At 30.6% G+C, this 24,676-nt stretch overlaps 1 protein-coding gene across 2 annotated transcripts in view; it reads left to right on the top strand.

Annotated features, from left to right (window-relative positions):
• Window positions 1-20,425, top strand: part of LOC126773415 (T-lymphocyte activation antigen CD86-like) — a 121,888-nt gene extending 101,463 nt beyond the window's left edge. Inside the window, exons 2-7 of one of the 2 annotated variants that reach the window (XM_050494358.1) lie at window positions 9,459-9,607; window positions 12,907-13,117; window positions 16,547-16,591; window positions 17,186-17,303; window positions 18,881-19,068; window positions 20,089-20,425. In XM_050494358.1, coding sequence (XP_050350315.1) covers window positions 9,459-9,607; window positions 12,907-13,117; window positions 16,547-16,591; window positions 17,186-17,303; window positions 18,881-19,068; window positions 20,089-20,198 — 821 coding nt within the window. In that variant the 3' untranslated portion in view covers window positions 20,199-20,425. The remainder of the gene's footprint in view (window positions 1-9,458; window positions 9,608-12,906; window positions 13,118-16,546; window positions 16,592-17,185; window positions 17,304-18,880; window positions 19,069-20,088) is intronic. The other variant, XM_050494359.1, reaches the window with a different exon arrangement.
• The last annotated feature ends 4,251 nt before the right edge of the window (window positions 20,426-24,676 follow it).

Raw genomic sequence — 24,676 nt, 5'->3', positions numbered from 1 at the left:
TTTAAATATATTAATTGAACATGCATTTATACTTTGGTAATGAATTATAAAGCTGTAAATGTAAATTTGAACCTGGTTGACACTTCTAATTTTTGCCAGTCAGGTATATAAATAACTATATCAATAAAATATATCAGGTATAAAAATATTTGATTTTGTTGTTTTAAATTGTCTATAGTGGATATTATTTACATATATTTCAATGATAGTTTTATGATTATAAGGTTTATCAACAAACAATTATAATATATAGAGAATAACACAATTATTTTTTTAAATATATATTATACAATACACAAATACTTGTTATTAATTTATTCGACACTATAAAAACAAACGAAAAATATGTATTTACAAAAACTGGCATAAATTGTGTTTGTGTAACTTTGCAACATGGAATTAATCTGGATCCACTTATTTATTTATACTGAACTGTATATAATATAACTGTATGTGTATGTATGAATATTTAGAACACAAATTAATTTAAGTGAGATTGTACGAGATAAGGTTGACGGATACGAACTTCATTTCAAATAGAAACTTTGGCAGTTACCTGACAAAGTCGGACCCCAGTATCAGCGTGAACTGTAATTATGACATAACAGATTTTTTTTTAGATTTCGACTGTCTTAAATCTATACCCAATACTATTAACCAAATGAATAAAATATTAATTTGGTTAAAAATCAAAATATATTTTTATAAACATTTCGAATTGTCAAGAATAATTTGTCAAAGAAACTTTAAGGAGAGGGCCTCCGCTGATCCCTATGCCGAAGAAGATTGCGAGGAGGCGTCAACGCTATCCCATTGCCGTAAGCGCCGACAGATCTAGGGAATCCAGGGAACTCATTTCAGTATCCGCGAACCCTCCTAGAAAGAGTACCGCATAGGCGTTCCAATCATCAGGACATCACGGAAGCATGCACAAGCCCGTAACGTCTCTCGAATAGACGAAGTGGGTACTGATAGTTTTTTAGTGTATTGCTAATGTGAGGCGATATAATTATAACCGGTAAGTCGTCAATAATCGTAAGAGTCGATATAAATAAGTACTATAAGTGAAATCAAATACTTGAAGACTCTGGACAAAGCCAGGGCAGATTGCCAGGCTGTTGGAAACCTCTGTTAATAGTGCAACCACAGTTCCAACTTCCAACATAAATTATGACTCAAACTATGACTGAGCATTATAGAAGTTATTTCTGTCGGTTAACGACACAGCAGACATATACTTCAATACATCTATGTTATCGTATAAAATGTTATATTATCAAGTTTTGAGTCACGGTCCCAATCCCGCTATCAGTAGCGCCACTCATTTTAATTACTATGTTAGAATGGGACATATTAACTCATACGACAACATCGTATCAAATATATGAGTATATAAATACGAAATACTACATACTATTAAGATTAAACTATTGTTATTACAAAATTATATATTGTTTTTTTTTTAATAAGAATAAGTATATTTTTAAAAAGGTACAACATCAGATACTGTAAGTACAAATGTCTTGAATTTAAAATAAAATAAAGCTAATTCAAAGAAAAATCTAACAAAGGGTACTGTTGTCTATTCAAGTCCAATTGAATGATGTTTTAAGTATTGTTAAAGGCTATCTTAGATTAGCAATGACGGAGTAAAAATAATTTAAGGGTGTGCAACTCAATACAGGTGACACAGGCGAAGTGTACAGAAGTGAATTAGGTGTATTAGAAACATTTCACCATGAGTTGCGAATTTCACGCAAAGTTTCAATGTGACCAAGAAAATGTTCGATGATTTTTTTTTTTATATAATACAATTTAAATTTTTGATTTAATTTTATTTCTGATGGCACAAGAATCTAAGCAACTTTACAATCTTGGAAGATAATAAATGAATTAATCATTTCCGATTGTATATAAGGAAACTATTATAAAAAAAGTCGCAAATCCAACTTAGTACTAACGTAACGTTTTTGTCCAATTTCCAAATGTTATATACATATAACATTTTTATATAACAAATTAAATCAAGAAATACTGATATCGTCGCGCTCAGGTTCGACCTAAAAAAAATCTTAAATCGATTTGGCAGAACAACAATAAGAGAGAAAATGCAACAAAAATAAAACGATTAATACATCTTATCAAGACGACTCCGCTATCAGTGTGGACAAACGGTGACGTAAATTACAACGTCGGCGTGCAATACAGAAGTTATTACCGTCGTTTTATGACGAGATAGAGTCACTCTCGTCTGTACTCAATCCCAGTTTAAGTTGTACCGCAGATAGTTTGCATGTTATTGCTGTAATAAGATTTGATATCTGTGTAGTTTTATTTGTAGATACATATGTATATAACATGAGAGTAATGAGAGTAAATTAGGGTTATAAAGTTTTTAATTATACTCTCTCTCATACATATTAGTATGGCACAAACTCAAATTCACGAGTAAAATTGGCTTTTTTATTGGTAGATTCAAGCACAAAATGAATGCAATAAGCGCCCGACACCTTGCCTGTTCCCGAGCTCGAAATGAAAGATGCACCCTGTGCTCAAGATTTTTCTGCTTCCATATTTGTTTGAGGGCTTTCAAAGTTTAATATTTTTTAAGAATCCCAGCCGTCTTTGGGATTTCTCTTCGTTTACTTTTAGTGCAAAAGACGCTGTTCACTTCGAAAGTTTTACCTAAAATTGTGCGCATCACTTCATTTTAAGTTTCTGTGAAATCTTTTTCGAATAAAAATTTATTATTTCGTAGTTTGTATATTGTTTTTAAATAAAATTTTTTATATTGTATTTGAATCTTCAAAGAGGTATTATCCTTTCCTTTGGCGTATATTATCTTTAATTCTTGTCAATGTTATTTTAATGTGCCTTCGTGTTTATTACCAGGTAGTGTCACCCTTTCATGATTAAAAAATTAATCGACATATGGTATTATATACCGTAAGAGACTAACAGTAAAATGACCCTCGCATCATAAACTAGCATGAAATGAGTTATACGCACAAATTAAGTACATAACTAGTCAGTTGTGCTATTACGACCCTTGTGTTTTAGCTACCGGAACATATTGGGCAGTAGTGATGGGACCAGTTATTGTAGTATTAATGTATTTAAAATTTTTAACACCAGAAGCTTTTAAGACCTCTTATTTTTGCATCTAATTAAAGATACAGAAAATTCTTGCATTATTTACCATTTATGAATCTCCCAGGTATTATTTAAAATATAGAAACTTTTTAATAAGAAACTTTTTCTGCTTGGGCCTCATAAATTATGTACTGACCAAATAAGTGAAATTTGAGGTACCTGAAAGGTAGAAATAACAGGAGTCAATAAAATGTATCCATAACTTTAAAAAATATATTGATAGATACGGGACGGGGCATATCACAAACTATAGTAAAAAATAAACACTTCAATATAACTCTATTTATACATATATTCGGATCGGAAAAATAAACCCAAATACATTTCAAATTATTTTCGTTGATATTACATTTATTATTTACTCGACAAATATACGTTAAGCTGAAATAATATTTATAGTACATCAGATATCGGAATCCGAGTGATCCGTGACTGTATTCGTATTCGAGTGGCATTGTATTCATATATACACATTCCGATCACGTGACAGAGTGCGATTCGCCTCGAGTTTTTGCCCTCATACATATTGCAATAGTGACATGGTAAATATTTTATACGATTTTGTATTGCATGAATATCCGATGCAAATCGAAATATGTTCGAATAGTTAAAGTTTTAAAAATTATTTCAAATCGTCACTTTTATCGGTCGTTTTAAAATAACTTTTAAAATTTTATTAAATATTATTTTAAAAAGAATTCCAATGAAAAATAATTATTAGTCAAAAAAGACAAAATTAAATTTTATAATCAATTTAATAATTTACATATTTCAAGAAATATAGTCTGTTTAAGCGATTAAAAATTAAAAGAAAGAAAAACATATACGTATTTAAGACATAAAAACACAATTATAGTTTTGTACATTTCATTCGTTTTAAACTCTTATAACAAACAGTACATTTACAAAAACAACTTTCGTTTGAAAGATTTTTATTGTGTAAAACTAGATTTCGAATCGTCGGAACTTAAAAGATTAAACAAGAGTGATAAGTGGGCCCAGTTCCGATAGAGCCCCTATCTGGGGCCATTTGTTCCGACTGAAATAAAACGACTCGCTGTCTGCAGTGCAACGATACGATGCACTTTTCTGTTTTTGTACACAACAACGCCGTTCAATAAGAGTACAATGACTGATAAATTTTAAGACGATTTCTTGTTTACTATTGTCTACGCGGTTCATTCATCATTTATAAATAAAGCAATAGCTGGAGAAAATCTGTCATGCCATAAATAATTTTATATCTTAGGAAAACTTACTTATATTATATGGTATTATTTTCTTGCTACTAGCAAGAATGTGAAATTCACGCTTGTCACGTCAATAGTCTGAATTCAAAGTGGATGAAAATGCGAAGCGCAGTTTCTTATACACTGCGTTTCTGCTGCTATATTTTTTATGTATTTTGACTTAGTCAAAAATTCTCCATATTTATTAGTATCGACGTAAGTGGTAGGTTCTTTAGTTTTTTTTATTTTTTGCATAACAAAAGCAAAAAAAAAGAAAAAATATGTTAACATGAGTACATAGTTATTTATTATATATATTTTTTGTTTATAATGATTTAGTTTATATTTAAATTTCGATATTATCTGTATGATATTTTAAGTTTTGTCTTATCTCAGAGAAATTATTATATTAAGCTATTTGTCATTTCGAACACAAATGTGACATAATTCTTAAAACACGAAATCTATTCGCAAGCATAATTTCTATGTTAACAAAGTCAATAAATTACCAAGATAGCATTAAAAATCAATCCCAAACAAAAATGAACAAGACACGCAACATCGACACCTATAAATTAAAATATCAAGACACCGTAAACAACCCATTCTGCTTTGCCAAAAATAAAACGAAAACAATGTAGCCGGAGCTGACAACAAAAGAACCTCAGATTGCACGGTGTGTGATTTATTTGGTGCAATATCGCAACCGCAAGGTGCTTTATCATAGTGAGACGGTGAGACCGGGGCAGTACGCGAGACGTGTTAGAAAAACAAAAGAGAACCTTAGTGCAAGTACGACGCTACAAAGAACTTCATCGCTGTCATTTCCATTTTCCAACTGCACCGCAGTACGTGGTCATGTACGGGTTTTGAACGAGCGATTTTTGTAGTTGTTTTTGTATATTCTTATTACGCATAGATAAAAAATATTATTTTGTCTGAATATACTTCATGAAATATATTGCAATTTTTTTTTTTGGTGTTATAACAAAATTATTCCATTAATTAAACTTATGCCATTTAGTAATATATATATATATATATATATATATTTTGTTAACTAAACGTCTTGACGAAGGTTGCCAAATGCTGCCCATCCCAAGCGAATTCTTCGATCGGCTTCCTTCTCGAAGTTGTTCCTACCGATTTGTATAATCTGTCCTAGGTAGGTATATTCACTAACAACTTCGAGAGGTTTCCCCTCGACGTATATCGGTCCCGGCACGACATGTGACTTGGGATGGGCAGCATTTGGCAACCTTCGTCAAGTCCTCAAGTCGTCTATACCGCAATGTTTGAAGACGAAAGTCTTCAACCAATGCGTCTTACCTGCCATGACATACGGTGCCGAAACGTGGACACTAACTGCGGGACTAGTCCACAAATTCAAAGTCGCTCAGCGTGCTATGGAGCGAGCTATGCTCGGAGTATCTTTGAAGGATAAGATCAGAAATGAGATTATCCGGAAAAGAACCGGAGTCACCGACATAGCTTGCAAAATTAGCAGGCTGAAGTGGCAGTGGGCTGGTCACGTATGTCGTAGGACCGATGGCCGTTGGAGCAGACGAGTCCTAGAGTGGAGACCGCGAATCGGCAAGCGCAGCGTAGGGCGCCCTCCAGCCAGGTGGACCGACGACCTTAAGAAGGTGGCGGGCACCAACTGGATGCGGAAGGCGGAGGACAGGGAGCTTTGGCGCACCTTGGGAGAGGCCTATGTTCAGCAGTGGACAACGATTGGCTGTTGATTGATTGATTGAACTAAACGTCTACTCTTTATATTTGTACTTTTAATATACATACAATTTACATCAATTTGACTTTTGTGTATTAATTGACGGTTGACCATGTCTATTTGTTTACCTTTTTATTAAATAATTACGATAATCACCCATGTTTTTTTTATTATGAACAGAGAAATAAAAATCCAAATCATCAAAACGCTTATTCAATAGCTCCACCTCAAGTAAACGCCTTTCTTCAAAAAAAAGCAAGTACATATTGCGTTCCTATTTCCGGTTCGGCGCACGCGTCACATTCTGACACTCGGGTAATGGAGACTTTTTGTTTAACACCCATTTTGTGGCTGATTTCGAAACATTTCTTAGGACAAAAACGAATGAACAACAGCTCACTTTTAAATTTATTACGGAAAAATAAATTAAAAAAAAATATAATTTTTTGCATATTACATTGGTTTATAAAATTTTCTTCTAATACTTTTCTCTCTCGCATATACTTTTAGTATCTTATATTTAATTCTGTTTGTCTGTTCCCGTGGGAGAAATGCGTAATGCGTTTTTCCAGCATGATAAAAAAATCTCATCTTCAATTCTATATCAATACAATCAAGAAATCACGCTTGCGTTATCGAATAATCCTCAACGAGTAAATGTGTTGAGGATTTCGCAATAATGCAAGTTTTTTTATGCGAGAACATTAATTTAATAAATGATCTAATTTTATGAAGAAGATAAAAATGTTGTTTGTAAGCGTAAAGTTTATCAGTGAGTGGCCATACGTCATCTTTTAATATTAATAAATTTGCTAAAATAATTTAGTTACTTATTTGAATTTTATATTATATCATAATATTTAATGGATATGAAGTGAAAAGCCAAGATGGCCCAGGGGTAAGAACGCGTGAATCTTAACCGATGATCGTGGGTTCAAACCCGGGCAAGCACCACTGAATTTTCATGTGCTTAATTTGTTATTATAATTCATTTCGTGGCTGACGGTGAAGGAAAACATCGTGAGGAAACCTGCATGTGTCGAATTTCATTGAAATTCTGCCACATGTGTATTTCACCAACCCGCTTTGGAGCAGCATGGTAGAATAAGCTCCAAACCTTCTCCTCAAAAAGGGAGAGGAGGCCTTAGCCCAGCAGTGGGACATTCACAGGCTGTTACTGTTACTGTACTGTATGAAATGAAATCAATAATTAAAAAAAAATCTTAGTGAGTTGAACTAAACAGATAACTAACACAGCAAAAGTGATTGTTTAATGAATTAAATAACTTTTATTATTAGAAAAATTGTGGATAATAATAATATTAAAACTTATCAATCAGTTTTCAATGGTCGCATCAGTGCTTTGTGCAAGCATGTGTGAGAAGGTACCACTCACTCATAGAATGTGTATTCGTTTGAGGATAAGTGTATTGAAATAGATTGTTCATTGTTACAAAGAAAAGGTTCCGTTCTCAACATGTCTCAGAGTTTATTGTATATAATAGTAAGTAGAGTATGGGTTGATTATTCAAATACCCTTTGAAAAATATTTTTATTCCATCACATGAAAGTATATACGAACCTATTACAAGTATGAGTGTGCTCTGTAGCTATTTAAAGTATAGTGATTTCATTCCTGAATTATGTAATTGCTTAAAGTATATAACAGTCTCGGTCTCAGCAACATGACCCGAAAATTTTTTCGACAACCAGTGAAAGTTGGTCTTAGCAAAATTAGGGATAATAGAATTTTTGTTAGGTATGTGGTGAAAACATTATAAATACATCACTGGTTGCTTGGATCACAAAAGTACCACCACAATTAGGCCTCAAGCTTAATCGCTTGAGCCGGTATAGTTTTGTTTGGATTTTATTGCCTCGCCCTGATTAGCTAAACGATTTAACCACCATATATATAGCTACCACTATTTAAAGGGTTATAAATATACTAAGAAGTGTACCAATTTCAAGTAGCATATATTGTTGAAATAGTTTTTTTTTGTTTTCTTGGTAAGGTAGGCAAGCTTCAGCTTTTTATTTTATCTGGATTCAGGGATATCCGGTATGTCATTGTAATTTTTATATTTTTTACAGAATAAAAATTAAAAAATATTTATATTTATTTTAATTTTTATTATTTTTAATATCTAGGAACAAATATATATTTATTACGTAACTTGACTCCTTTATCTTACCTAAATAAAAGTGCCTTACTACCTAAATGAAAATGTTATTTTATCAACTTTTTTTATAGTTTTAAAACAAATTTAATTTAAATGTTTAAAAGAATTAATAACAGTTTGTCAAGTCTCGTGATATAATAAATTACATTTCAAACTCGAGTAAAGGTTATCGTATGTGAAATTTAATATGCAAAGTTACATTGTTTTACTATTTTAATAATATTTGAACTTTGAATGTGAGTTCTAAATGTCTGGGTTTTTTGAACTAAATAATGAGCTGATGTACTTAAAAGTAATTATTATTAACTATAGTTATAAACATCATACAAATCACCGATTTATACATGGTATAAAACGATATAAAATTATCGGCATTCTGAAAAGTAGCATTTGTATTAATTATTATATAATATATTTGTTTTATTATTCACTGCCTCGTAGGTGTGACAAGCATTGAGTGCAGATTATACCGTCTTAGGTTCAAATTCCAAGTTAGGCAATACATTTATTATGATTATCTACATAAAAATATCAAACGATGAGTTTATCAGAAATTTCGTGTTTCACAGTATAAAATTCAATAATTTAAATAAAGAAATGAACGAAATTGCTAAATTAATTATCGCTGTAATTAAATGAACACATTAATTTAATTTTATTATTATTTTATTGCTAACTATAAACATGCAACTCATAATATAAATTATACTCGCACAAGTGACGATGGGAAAGTCATAATGACATTACTATCATTACGCAATTTCAAAAAAGTAATGTTTTGTCAACACAATTTTTATTAAATAAAAATGATAGTTAATATATTTGCGATTCTCTGAATTTATGCACAAAATATAAATATAATGTCACAACAAAATCTTATATAATTAATTAAGTGCCTGCCTGGTACCAGCCTGCCTGGTAAAAAAGTGGTTTTTTTTTTTAATAAATCGTCCCTATCGCATCACCACATACCGGGTCCAATCTGCAAGAATACAATCAGTGCAGCAGCTTAGGAGGAGTTTATAAGAATTATGCATATGAAGTATATGTATATCATTTATCTTAAATGTAAATCGGTGGTCAAAAAGTTTATACTGTCATCTAAGAAGGTGTCAAATTTAGACTGTGAAATTTTAGTAATAAGATTTTGTATTTTCGTAGGCTTAGGCGTCTTGCCAGGTGTGAGCGGCGGTGGGGAGACACGGGCGGAACGGCCGTACTTCGACGACGTGTCTCCTCGCAATGTGTCTACGGTCGTCGGTCAATCAGCTGTTCTCAGATGCCGCGCAAAACATATAGGAAATAGGACAGTAAGTATTTTATTTTGCTCTTTTTGTAGGTACAAAAAATTTTCCAAATATCTGTTATTGTTTAGACTAATATATTATATTATCAGATAATTCATTTACTTGATCTTTAATTAATTATTGAAACATTTACTGGTGTAATTACAAGCAGAAGAAACATAACGTCTTAGTTCCCAAGGTTGGTGATGTAAGCGATAGTTAAACTTTCTTACAATGCCAATGTCTATGAGGATTGGTGACCACTTACCATCGGGTGACCCATACCTCCTACCTATTTTATAAAAAAAAAACAGAGATCGAAACAATAAGCTACATTTATTAGACGGCTACCTTATATGGGCAGGCACTATAACTATTTCTTTAACTTTCATCATGACGTCCCAGGTTAAAATCTCGGGTTAGGTGAAAAAAAGTTCTATTATTTTTGCGTCAAGAAAAATCCTCAATAGCAGTTCGATGTTAGAAAGTCAGCGGTGTTCCTCTCCCGTGCATCGGAAATCACGTAAAACCCTTTTTCCAGTGATCCCTACAGATATATCGGATTTTCGTTGGTTTGTCTTTAGACTATGCAATCGAGATGACGTATTTTTTTTTTTTTTTATAGAATAGGAAGGCGGACGAGCATATGGGCCACCTGATGGTAAGTGGTCACCAACGCTTTTAGACATTGGCATTGTAAGAAATGTCAACCATCGCTTACATATCCAATGCGCCACCAACCTTGGGAACTAAGATTTTATGTCCCTTGTGCCTGTAATTACACTGGCTCACTCACCCTTCAAACCGGAACACAATAATATCAAGTATTGCTGTTTTGCGGTAGAATATCTGATGAGTGGGTGGTACCTACCCAGACGGGCTTGCACAAAGCCCTACCACCAGTATAATGAACCTGTGCTTATACAAACACTTGTGCACTATAATATAAATTGCGTATTAAACAAGTCTCTTCTAAGAATGCCCGCTGTGGCCAAAATTCAGTCCGGAGGGCGTTATTTTTTTTTCTGCATCAACTTTAATTTACTTCTCATCTTGACAATTTTATTAGGCATTAAACTTTACTAAGTTAATTTTAATTTTTTGCCTCTAGGCTTATAGCTTTTGTAACTTTAGGGAATATAACTTAGATTAAAATTAAGATCAACTTTGTGAAGGTGACCTCGAACCGAAGTTAATCCAACTAATTTGGTATAATGTTGTTTATTCGTATTTTAAGTTTTTAATGAAGCCATTATATTTTATTTTAAATCTTTGAATCCTTTTAATCATTTAGACTATTTTATAATCAATTACGGTTTTTAATTGGTTATTAAATATATTTTATATAATTGTAGCCACATCTGGAAGCAAGTATAAACTTTTATAATTTCCGATTTAGGCTTTACTCTTAGCGTCGCCTGGTACAGATCAAATATGATCTATAATAATTAGCTTCTAATAAACATGAATCTGTAATTGTAATATTTCATTTTTATTTTAATATGAATTATGAAAACACTTATGCCTAAAAACTTAACATAGAGACCGGTTTGTAAACAATGAAATAATATATTCAATCAAAAAATTTTAATCAGTAGATTTTCTTGAAGGAAAGTAGAATATTATACGATAAAGAAAAGGGTTAATAACTCTCCCTAAATCAATCATAAATAGTGTAAATTTAAAAATATAATATTAACCCTTCACCAAAACTTATCTCGACACCTGCAGACTATAAAATATCATTTTTCAATGTCGATCTCATTGGGTCCTCGATATCCCTCCTCAGAGCCGCTCCACTGACCGCCATATTAATGGTGGAGGGATCTACGACCCATTTCGGGAAATAAATAGCTCTCTGACATATCCCGCGATGCATTATAATGTATTGTTCGAGATGAATCATTCTACATCATTTTGTATGGTTTTTATTATATTAGACATAACAGCAAATGGCATTCGTTTATATTATATTGTTTTTTTTTTAAGTTTTATTAGTTTTTGTATTCAATTAGTATAGTATAGTAACATTAACGCTCAACTTTAAAATCAAGTCTCAAAAATGGCCCAAAGGCTTAATAAAAAATATATACATAAAAAACATTTTTTAATTTAAGTCTCTTTCATCTCTATGTTTAGAACTACACCTGTCATATAACATAACACAAGTAAAAAAAAACTTAATTATACATTTGCTATGTCAATATTTAGTAAAGCTATATAGTTAGAACAAACTCGAAACTCACTGCAGAATACGGTCACGAAAGTGTTATTCGATAATGACTACAATAGCTATAATATTTAAAGGTGACAAAATAATGACAAAAATCAAAATAGCCTATCAGCGTAATTGATTATTGAATAATTTGGTACATAATATTATTATAATTTGGTAGTTCCCTAATAATTACATGACTATCAAACATTCGATAAATAGTAAAAATTACAAATTTGAAATAAAAAAATTAAATTGTTCTTTGGAACGATACGATTCAGTTTATAGTATTTTGCAATTTATCTAAAAAAGGCAGCATAAATACTCGCATCAGGAAACAGAATTGAATGTACTAAAAGCCTTAGCGACGTTGACGCTTTCGTGAGATATAACTGGATTCAATTCATCAAACGAGATGCAGAATTTAAGTGGAAAAAATATTTCTCTTAGTCCTTGCTTAATTTTATTATTTTAAGGGCTGTAAAGAGGGCTCGAATGCTTCATCTTGCTTAATTACAACGTAGGCTTACGCAAGCTCACTCAAGCTCACTCTAATTACGTTCAAAAACAAAAACCCTGCAACGGAACGAATTTATTTTCTAATTTCTCTGAGGCATCCGAATTAAAAATATAATTGTAGACGTTATTGTTGGTGTAATATTAATCAACGATTCTTCGAACTTCTTTTTATTATCTAGATATAAAGAGCATTGGAATAAAGTGAAATTGCTCGCCAGTTATGTATTTTTAAATTGTTTTAAAAAAATAAGATTTAATAATACTAACAACACGTCAAATACTCATCGATTTATTGAATGAAATGTATACGGTATTAAAACAGCATACCAAATATGTACGCAATGTTATGTATACAAGGAAATTTTCGTGTGTTAAAAAAGTTTGTATTGTAATATGCAATAAAAAAAAATGTTAAAAGTAATATTACAATTAGAGTAATTCAGTTGATCTGTGATGATTATGATCAGAAATTAGTCACAATTAGACTAGGGACAGAAAAGCTCAGTCTTCAGTTTCATTATTGATATTGATCTATTTATTATTATTTATCTCTTTGTTTTTTTTTGTTAATAACATGTTCTTGTTCTAGGTATCTTGGATGAGAAAAAGAGATCTCCATATACTGACATCTCACATCTTCACGTACACGGGAGATGCGAGGTTCAGCGTGCTACATCCCGAACCATCAGATGACTGGGATTTGAAGATAGATTACGTTCAGCCACGTGATGCGGGTGTTTACGAATGTCAGATCAATACTGAACCGAAAATCAACATGGCAGTTATCCTAAACGTTGAAGGTGATTACAATGCAAATGTGACCTGTGTAGATTTGCTTAATGTACTTGTGGTTTATTTAAATGATTTTTTGACCTGCAAGGCAATCCCTTCTAAGCAACTTTTTATAGAATTTTGATACTTACTCTATTTAAAATATTTTATATCATAAAAACATCATTTAGTATAAATATATTTTCTAATTGTTGATTTGAACAATTATTATAATTTATAAAATGTTTCACTTTGCATTATATATATATGTTTATTTGTATATACCGATTATCATATTAATAGTGCTATAAAACTGTTATTACTTTTATTAATAATCAATATATTTTGTCACTGGAACAGTAACAGCCTGTTAATGTCCCACTGCTGGGCGAAGGTCTCTTCTCCCTTTTTTGAGGATAAGGCTTAAAGCTTATTCCACCACGCTGCTCCATTTTCTAATGTTTTAATAATTATAAATAAAAAATTGATATATTGATTTCATCACAATAGAGAATTAGGTTTCATTAATTTGATTAATTGTTGAAATTATCGTCGTTGAATAATTATACTTGGTGGTAGGGCTTTGTGCACGCCCGTCTGGGTACCACTCAATACATATCGTACCGCCAAACAGCAATACTTAGTATTGTTGTATTCCGGTTTGAAGGAACATACCATTTTACTCCTAAGGTTGTGGTGTTAATATTTATTCCACTATTAATGTGTATTTTCTGTGATGATTACTTACCATCACGTGATCCGTTTACCGTGCCAATTAAAAATATATATTGTTTCATATTAGACATGATACAATATATTTGGTTATCTTCGTTATCTCGAAACAAATGCTATAAAATCTTTTCAATATTTCTTCTATTGAAACGTTAAGCATGTTTCTAACATTACGAACAAAATAAAGAATTGTTTATCATTTTAATGATATCATCAAATTCACAAAGTTTCACCCTTATGTAATATGACGATGTAATCTCACATTCATCTCGTCATATTAGGAGTAGGTATAACGCTGGTTACAAAGTGGGCGCAATTTCTCTTAGCTATATTCGGTGCACCACTGGGCTCCAGCCAAGCGCGTGTTGCGAATATTTTTTGATAACACATAGCTGGTATTCAGGAAACTTTTATAAGGAATACTTTTCACTTAGACGTGACGTAAGGTCTTGGGATTTACGTAAGAATATGAGTTTTCTTCGTAATGGTAATACACTAAGGTGTCATTGATTATTGACTTTGATTGAAAACTAACTAAACAGTTTTTGAAGATTTTCCCATAACGAATTTAAGCATATTTAAGAAGGTCACCTAGTCATAAGATAGATACGTGATATCTCATGGAAAGTGTCTTTGGCAAATCGGGCAGTATTCATGTCCTTGATTTGTTTTTATAATTCATCTCAAAATCGGTTGTGAAACGTTGTAAATAAACATTTCTAAAATTTTTGCAACAACTCTGTGAGATATGTTCCATACTTTCTTCTTTTTCTTGCACTGGATTGGGGCATTTATTAGCATATTTACTTTTTTATAGTCTCAATGTTGTACAAATAGGCCTTTTATACATCAACCTATTAAACAACACTGTAACATTTAGAAGAATTTAAGATTCGCGTTCAACCTCAAACAAAAGATTACAACTTAATAGCTATCTTAAATAACAACGGTCCTCTTTATTAAAATTGTATAGCTTAATTAACAAAAGGATGCTCTTCAAAAATGTTACTTAAGTCAAGAATGTGAATATTAAACTTAATGGTGACAATCTTAGTGTCCCGAATATTACAGAGATTCTATATAATATTATATATTTACAAAAATGGCTCATTTTATATAATTTATTCACTAATTATTTTAAAAAAAACATGCCAAATGCATGGACCTTTTATTTTTATCATTAAATTCTAGAAATATTTCAGAAAAATAAATAGGCGATTAAATGGGAATTATGCCATGCAAATGATTCCCGAGTAACTATTAAAAAGTTAAATATAATTAATATTAATAATATAATTATTATATATATAATTATTTTCGATATTTGAAAAAATATATAAAGAAAATAATATAACATTTTTGATAATACAATAAGACATTATTAAAATGTAAATTAAACAATTAGAACTTCGGCATATAAATTTTAACCACTCTCGGAGAGCTCTTGGTAAGTGTTCGCTTCGTTGATCACTTGTTAATATTTTAAGCTAATATTAAGAGTTATTGAGGTGTTAAAGGAAGAATTACTTCACTTAAAATGTACATAATTTGTACACCTAACTCTTAATTTAGAATTAAATATGATAAGAACATTTTAACTAACGGTGGTATACTTATTAGTCTAAAAACATACGAAGAATAGAAATATAATAATTTCTCGAAACCCGAAATTTTAACAGCAAATCATAACAGTGCATTGTTTTCAAAATATGCAAATATTATTGTAAAAAAAACGTGTATAATTTTTAGGCTTGTTGAATTAATTGGTCAGTAGCTGGTATATACGAAAAACGCTTTAGTTGTTTTTTTTTATCTTTCCCGTTTGTAGTAATACGAGAGTCATTTATCAGTACACGCTTCACTACCAGAAATATATCAAGCGTGCCTCTCAAATTCTGCTCCAGCCAATTACAGCGCTTGTTATGCTGAAAAATGGCGAATGATAGCGAAATGTGCATAAATTTCGTAGGCAACTATAAAACTTCTGCTATCGTATTTCGACCTTTTCATTATTGCTTCTTACATTACAAACTTATTTATTAACTCTTCTATTCAAATTTTATATATCACATACATGACCCATATGAACTGTGCCATTCGCTTGAATTTTGGACATGCTTGTTAGTTTTTCGATTATCCACTCCATACCTTTTTTTTCTACCTTTGTCGACTGATTGGCACTTTGTTCCCCGCAACTAATTTCAATATATGTCATTTCTATATGGATGTTAGTTGTATTCCCAACCCCCAATCAGGCTAAAACAAACATACTTGATATGTGAACTGCCTTTTTTATTTAATGTCTATTAGAAAAATAAACTAAATTGGAACCTTAAAGATAATTCTCGACTATACCAAGATTCATTAAAATACGGTTTTTTAATAAAAGTGGAATAAATGGATAAATAAAAAAGATTTCGAAAAGGGTTTATTAAACAATTGGCCTAAATTGATAACAAGGAGCAAAACAAGTAATATTTTCCAAAACATATCTATTTTTTATTTCATTTTTAAAATTATCATCTTTTTGGTGCAGTTTCTAATACATTGATTATCATTTCTTTAATATAATTTACAAAAATCTATTTAAAAATAGATTTTTAATCTGCTTGAAATTAAAATGCTAAGTTAATTTCGAAACGACGTATCCTTTCGCTCGGCTATTAAGGTCATATTCTGTTTTGTATTCCTCATCCCTCCCTAAGCTGTTGTCTTGTGAATTCCAGATGAGTCTTACACCCCCGCGCCTCAGCCACCGGTCCGATCCTCAGGTACTCTCAATTCCTCTATTACGTTTTGTTTATTCATTAGTCCTCAATTAGCTTCAAGCTTTTATTCCTGAGTACCTATTATGCCTTTTTTATCCCGTAGTAGATTTATATATAAATGTTTGATGTTTTGCATTTTCAATCTTCTTAATATTAAATTGAACTCATTTATTTCTATTTAAAAAATTGAATTAAAGCTTTTTTTTGTGCCTTAAAATATTCATCTCATTACTCAATAGAACTTTAAGAAAGTAATCGTAAATATGAATATATAGGATTTAAAAAAAATACAAATATATACCTACAGCTTCATTGCATGTGTTAAGAATTTTTATATATTTATAAGAAACTAATGTTTACACATTAGTTTTAAAAATAGACGATACGTTCAACCTAGGTAAAATATTCTAATGCACTTTATACTCGTAATATATTGAAAGATTTCTCACGAATGTCAGACACGTCTTTAAGTTCAAATATGGACAGAATAGTACATTTGAATCTAGAAACTTCACAGTTGACTACTCAACAATCTGATTTGTTGCCAAAATTCGCTCCAAATGCACAAGTATTAAGGATCATTTTTGTTTGTTGTAGCTGCGGCAGCTACCATCTGGGGCTCTCAGGATGTGTACGTGAAGAAAGGTAGTACGATATCTTTGACGTGCTCAGTGAATGTTCACTCGTCGCCACCCTCAAGTGCTTCTGTTTTATGGTGAGTTTCTTGTTTTGTGACTGTTTTCTATTGATGTCTTTCTGTTTAAATTATTCATAATTTTATTTAAAATCTTATATCCGTTTAAGCATTAATTATTCTACGTAAAAGGAAAGACAAGTTTACTTTTCTCTCTTATACGTCTACAAAACTTGAACTTTATTGCTTAACATATATAATGCTTTCAATCATAATTAATTTTTTAATATTTTGTAATCATGTCCTAAGCATTAAGATTTATTTTTTGTGCTCAGCATAAACATTATTTGAGAAGCAAGTCAAAATAATTTACAACGTAATTAATTTCTTATAATTATAACTATTTTAACACAAGTAATGCTCATTGCGTTTGTCATATTATTATTACAGTAACAGCCTGTTAATGTCCCACTGCTGGGCTAAGGCCTCCTCTCCCTTTTGAGGAAAAGGTTTGGAGCTTATTCCACCACGCTGCTCCAATGCGGGTTGGTAGAATACACATGTGGCAGAATTTCAATGAAATTAGACACATGCAGGTTTCCTCACGATGTTTTCCTTCACCGTTAAGCACGAGATGAATTATAAACACAAATTAAGCACATGAAAATTTAGTGGTGCTTGCCCGGGTTTGAACCCACGATCATCGGTTAAGATTCACGCGTTCTTACCACTAGGCCATCTCGGCTTTTATATTATATTATTATTATTTTATTAAAATAAAAGTATCATATATTATCGCAATTATATTTTATAGAAACTGTAAGCATCAAATGACATGATATTACGTTATAGAAAATGTTGATGCCACGTTATAGATTATCATTTTTAACATAAAACGTTAGGTCTTGAAATTTGTATATAAAAAAAGAAAATATTATTATGAATTGAATTACTTTTGTAGCTTTCTCCTATTTTTCCTTTGATTAAATTCGATGAGATTCAAGACAACATAACGTTCCCTCGAGAATGACCCGAGATATATTACTTGAAGCCAATTTGTATTTATAAACCTTTATTAAAGCCTTGAGTATGACAAGGTTACATCAAGACCATTAAAAAGCACTTTTTAAAATAAGTCGTCATATTTCTAATATTAAAGTTAATTCTTGTTTTTGTTCATAAACTTTAAAAGAAGCACTGCAATACATGTCTTGAATTAAATAGTTATTTAATATATTATTGTAAATTTTTAGTAAACCCCTTATTGCTATCATAAACTATTTCGGTAAAATATTTTGCGCATAAAATAAATATATAATTTTGTTTAATCTTACTTTTAAAATTTCTTGCCTAAATATAAATATAAAGCTCTATACTAATATCATAAATGCGGAATTAGCTATGTTTCTCTGTTTATTAAGACACTGAATTGATTGTAATAAAATTAGATATGGTCTAGGGTCTAAGTAAAGAAATAAAGATAAAATTTATAAGATTGATAAAAAAAATACGCGTAAAGACTCACAAGAACACAAGTTGATGACTATAATATATTACAAAATATTAATATGATACTGACAAGACTTTTTTTGTGAATTGTCAATGAAACGAAAAATACATCTTGATTAATATTTTTAACGCGTAAGAGTTTTTATTAGGTACCATGGCAATGCAGTTGTCGACTTCGACTCACCACGTGGTGGCATCAGCTTGGAAACAGAAAAGACGGAGGGTGGTACCACTAGCAAGCTTCTGGTCACAAAAGCCGCTCTAACAGATTCCGGCAATTACACTTGCGTGCCCAACAATGCGCACCCCGCTTCCGTCTCCGTTCATGTACTTAATGGTATGTTATATTATATATATGTGTAATCTATGTTATCATAAGTTATTTTAAGTGTAACTTCAGGCATAAAGGACATAATATTTTTGTTCCCAATGTCGGTAGTGCATTGACAATGGAAGGGATGGTTAATATTTCTCACATTGCGAATATCTATGTGTAGTAATAACTACTTATCAAGTGGCCCAGATACAAGTCCCTCCACCTAATAAAAAAAAAGATCAATCAAGCTAATATTACCTCTTAAAATTGTTAATTGCAAACTTATGTTAATCAACTTAAGTGTATAATCATATTTTCTTCGAGACGAAAATGATGCCGACATTAAATTTCTGTTCCGTTCAAATAACCTTTTATGTTGAGTTTTTGGCAAATAATAATAACGGTATGCAAGAATTCCTAAATTGTTTTCCTCAAATTACACAAGAGTGGACGAAATGGGGCATGCATGGAATAAAATTATTACAGAATATTCCGTACAAAGCACCGTCTGTTGTATGCGAGCAAATAAAAAGGCGACACGTTGTATCTTGCATTCCTAGTATTCCCAAAAACGAGTTTACTTCTTTTATTTATAAACATTCTTAAAGAAAAAACATAAAGTTGCATAATTTTAAATTTTTTATTTATAGAAATACTCGGACAGTGTTTTGTTCAAATCGTTCAACCTTGTGTCAATAACGTATATTTAATGACAGCATAATCTATGCTTTAAGTATAAACCTGGCGAGTTTGTGTAATTGGCCAAGCTAAAATATAATAAACCTGATTTGAAAAAAAATATTTTCCTTGCTCAGTCCATTTATGTAGGAAGGTATTTATATTCCATATACAAAGCAAATGTAAGGCGTGTGAAACCTCGAGTCAAATCTCACGACTAAATTATAAAAGTACTTCTTGTTAGACTCTTTATAGCGTATTTTAAAATATTTGATATAGAGAATAATTCATAAATATAACCTTCGAATATAAAACAAAATAACAAAAACCTTTTCGCGAAAATGAAGCATACTTTTTTTTCAGGGGAACACCCGGCCGCTATGCAGACAAGTAATCGCGCGTCATCGTATCTCACTTCGCAGTTGAGCTGCGCGGCTTTTACATACCTCCTCTCATCTATGGCCTGCAGATGATCACCTTAAGTTGTTGTGAATGGCTGGGACTTTTGTTAAGCTACCGACGCGTCGAATTCTTAAAATTGTAAATTAAATATAAGTCATTTTGTAACTATTTCGTTGGAATTTTCTTAATCGGAAAATTGTTGAATGTTGTTTTTAATTATTAGTATTGAGTATTATGTGGAATTAGAGGTCATTACTATTGCAATGTTAAATCATATTTATAGTTAAGAGAGAAACAAAAGTCATATTTCCGACATTATTTCAAATGTTTCACCTTTAAACTAAATTAAATACGAATAATAATTCTTTTTTATAACAGAAGCAAAACAAAAGCTCCAGTCTATAGACGAATGAAAGTAATTGTTTAAAGTTAAGTATAGATTTAAGAATCAAATACCGTTGGTATAGATCTTAATGAATTGCGATACATGGACAAGGGAGATTTTATTTATATTATTATAATTATATGCGAAGAAGTGGTTATTGTAATCAAATTTCGCATGAGTAACAAAATATAAAATATTCTGTTAAATTAATAACGATGAATCAAAAGTCCGGCAATAATGTTTATTCTATTGTTTACGACACATTTTACCATGCCAATATAAATATTTCATTTTAATTTAATATTTGAAAATGTTCCCATCAAACAAAAATCACATTATCCGTTTTAATATGTATTTTATTTTCGCTAGTTTCTATTGAATGAATAATTTAATTGTTATACATTGTGAAATTTCGCAATGCATTTTATTTTGTTATAAAAACAAGTTTTATACAATATAATTTAATGTAAATTGTCCGTTTTGTAAATAAGCCAAGTAAGACGATACGTAACGTAGTATAAAGTTTATATCACGGCATTGTACATACTTTGAATTGTTGTAAATAATTATGATAATAAAATCTATTAATTTTGTAGAAGTTCCATCGTATGAGTGATGGTAAACGGATTGTTTTGTTCCTAGAACGATTATTAGTCAATAAGATAGACCTCTTTTCAAATATGTATAACTTTTTTAAAGTTTTTTTTTTTCTTTGGAAGTTCATCTTATTTTTATGTATTCATTAAATAATTCTGCATACGATCTCAAAATTACCAGTGGGCTTTGGACCATGCAATCCGATATCAGTCTTTTGTGACTAAAGTTCCAACAGACTATAAATGTACATTGACAACATAATTTAACACATTGTATATACGATTAATTGTTCAGAATTTTTACTTATCGATTGATTAAAATAAACTTTTAAAACATAACGCTAACTTTAATAATGTTGGCAACGTTGGCGTTATGTGACGCGCCATGCTTAGCTCAGTCTCTTTTTGGGTTCAATCTTATTTGTAATTCAATTTAATTATATTTAATTTATTATATTTTAAAGGAAACATATTTTTGTGTTAAATATATCAATGTGTTTTCATAAAGTAAATATTTGAAAAAAATATATATAATATTTACTACACCTTTATATTTTTTTTATGTTTAACCTATGTGATTTTATGTATGTTTTGTTTTTAGTTAAATTTTAGTAATTATGTAGTTATTATCGGCGGAAGCTTAGCTGTAGCTTAATATGTATTATATATTATTATGTATATATATTATGTCCTGGGTTCAATTCCCAGGTCGGACCAATAAAAAAGTTATTGGGTTTTTCTGTCAGAAAATTCTCAGTAGCAGCCCGGTTGGTCCTGCGTCTGAACTCTTTCCGGTCGTGTCGGATTGCCGTCCCATCGGATTATGAGAGTTAGGGAATAGAGAGTGCACCTGTGTTTGCGCACATACTTGTGCACTATAATATCTCCTGCGTAGTTGACTAATCTCGCTTGAGATTGGCCGCCGTGGCCGAAATCGGTCTGGAGGATATTATTATATATATTATTATATTATATATTATGTATAAGAGTCATCGCATTGTACGTTTCCCTAAAAAAATTAATAAATATCCCATTTATCGAGAAAGAGCTATAGCGTATACAATAACTCGTTATTGTATTAGTAATATTATCATAAATAATTCGATATTTAAAAACTTCTTTTTTACATGCAACCATTCTGGATAAAAGAAAACATTTTCATCACTTGTTGTGACTCAAGCATACTTTTTTTCAATAACATTTAAAGACAAAAAATGTTAAATAATTATAACTTGAAAATTTGTGCAACAGCGTAAAAATTCTAAATAAGCACATCTGGGAAACGTTAAAATAGCTGCAGCAAACATTTATACAATTACTTTATTTGAAAAACGAAGGGAAATGAAAGTGGAAACAAACAAAAACTGAGCGCGAGATGAATTCCTTAGTGTATGAAGAGCTAAAAATTGCAGTTTTAATGAAATAATTGTATGTATTTCACGTACGACTGTTAATAACCACTTTACACGCTTTGTATTAGCTTTATTCCTACAAAGTCAGGAAATGAACAAATCTAGGAAATCGATTTTAATCTACGAGTACTTCTGATATTGTATCGATTTGAAATGTTGCAAGCATTTAATAATTTAATAGCTTCGAACTGAGAAAATAATAAAGCCAGAAGACTTTATTATAGATAGTGGAATTTTTGTTTTGATAAGACCCACAATATGAAAAAAGTGTTTATAAAATTCCACATTTTAACACCGGTTTTCTTGTGAGATTTTTTATTTTATACTTAATTTTGAATATTATAGTAAAATTATTATTATTTAATAAGTTTCATAATTATTGAAAAGGGGTCTAGATACGTATACATGTACTTTTTAGGTAATAAAGACAAATAAAATAATATTATTAAAAATCTATTGACTGTTTTCTATTAAAACATAAATAAAACTCTTAATCTGTTCTGTTATTAAGCTCATATTAATATAACTTATACCGCACTATAATTGCATGTAGATAATAAGTACTTGATTATGTATTTATGACATGTCATATTTCTGATTTCTTATTAAAAATCGTTTATAATATTGGTACATTTTTTTAAATTAATCTAGAAAGAGTACGATTATATATATTTATTTCGTATTTCGATTCTCTCTGTCACACTATATTTGAAAATTATATTAATTTACTTCCTTTACTTTCACAATAAAAAAGAAAGGCAATTTTCCAAAGTTCACGTATTAATATATAGACATTGCTTATTGTTTTTTCCGTTTTTATTACCAAACGTAATAAAAAACATTACATTGCCTCTTCAAATGATTAGTATAAAAATTAATATATCAACAAATAATATAAATTATCTAGATCATTGAAAGTCAAACGATAAAACTTGTTTAATATTGTTGAGCCCCTGTCATATCTGTGCCGTTTTGATGATTTGGTGGCTAGTTTGTATTCCATACATAACATATTACAAAAATCATGGATCGGGCCAATAAAGTTATTGGTTTTTTTTATAAAAGAATTCTCAGTTGGGATCAAGAAGTTTGAGCAGTTTCACTCCCATGCTTCGCAGTTATATAATCTTCTACTAATCCAAAATTTCTCCGGTCGTGTCGGGGTGCCGTCCTATAACCTCGGAGAAAGAGATAACAGATAGAGCACTATTACACCTAAGGGGTTAGCGTTGTTACAAGTCAAACGTTTGCCGCGTTGCTTATTTATGCAGAATTTTTAATCATACATTTTATTGATAATAGTTTAACAATTATGTTTTGCGGTCCGTAATGACTTTTATAAGCTCAAACTAAGTATTCATAGGTTTTCATTCATTACAGGTAAAATTAAAAGCTAAGATAACGCAGTCCCGAGAGGCGCTGGTTCAAACAGTTTGTATGTTATAATATCCTTTTTCACACATCCATACAACAGAAAAAGCACTTATTATTTCAGTTAATAATATGTGTTCATATTATATGTGTATATATTTACAAACTATTACAAGTAATTCCTATCTAATAAGGAAGGCTGATAGGCTAATAGGTAGGCTTTAACAGCTTATCCACTCAATTGATTTGATTTAATTTTGCTCTAGATCACTGGAATATGATTAAAAGGCCAACGAGTGATGTACTAATTTTTAATAAACTAATTCGTATGTAGTAAAATGTAATTTGTGCGGTGTAAATTGTATTAATAAGATGTTGCCTGAAACTGTTAAAATTTCTATTCCCCTTCTTGTAAAGTAGGCTAATATGAAATATTATAGCACGGTAGAAAATTATAACTAGATATGTTCCTTATAATACGCGTAGGATGTTATATTTAAATGTAATTCAAAATAATTTGTACGACCGTACAAGTTTTTTTTAATCAAACCAATTGTAAATGTCCCCGCGTGATGGTTTTTTTTCTTTTTTTGTATTTTGTAAATATTGTAACAAACGAAGTGGGATATTAAGAAATAAACATTGAAAATTATTCTGTTGTTTTATTGTAATGTAAGTATCGAAGACCTCCTTGGAAGTTATAATGAAAATAAATATAAATAACTCAGGCTTAAAACATTTGTAAGACTTGTATCTATTTTTTTTTGTGTGTGGGCCTCCGTGGT

The sequence above is a fragment of the Nymphalis io genome, chromosome 14 (genome assembly GCF_905147045.1).
Source record: "Nymphalis io chromosome 14, ilAglIoxx1.1, whole genome shotgun sequence".
In the NCBI taxonomy this organism is placed as follows: domain Eukaryota; kingdom Metazoa; phylum Arthropoda; class Insecta; order Lepidoptera; family Nymphalidae; genus Nymphalis; species Nymphalis io.
This window is presented reverse-complemented; position numbering and strand designations above follow the sequence as displayed.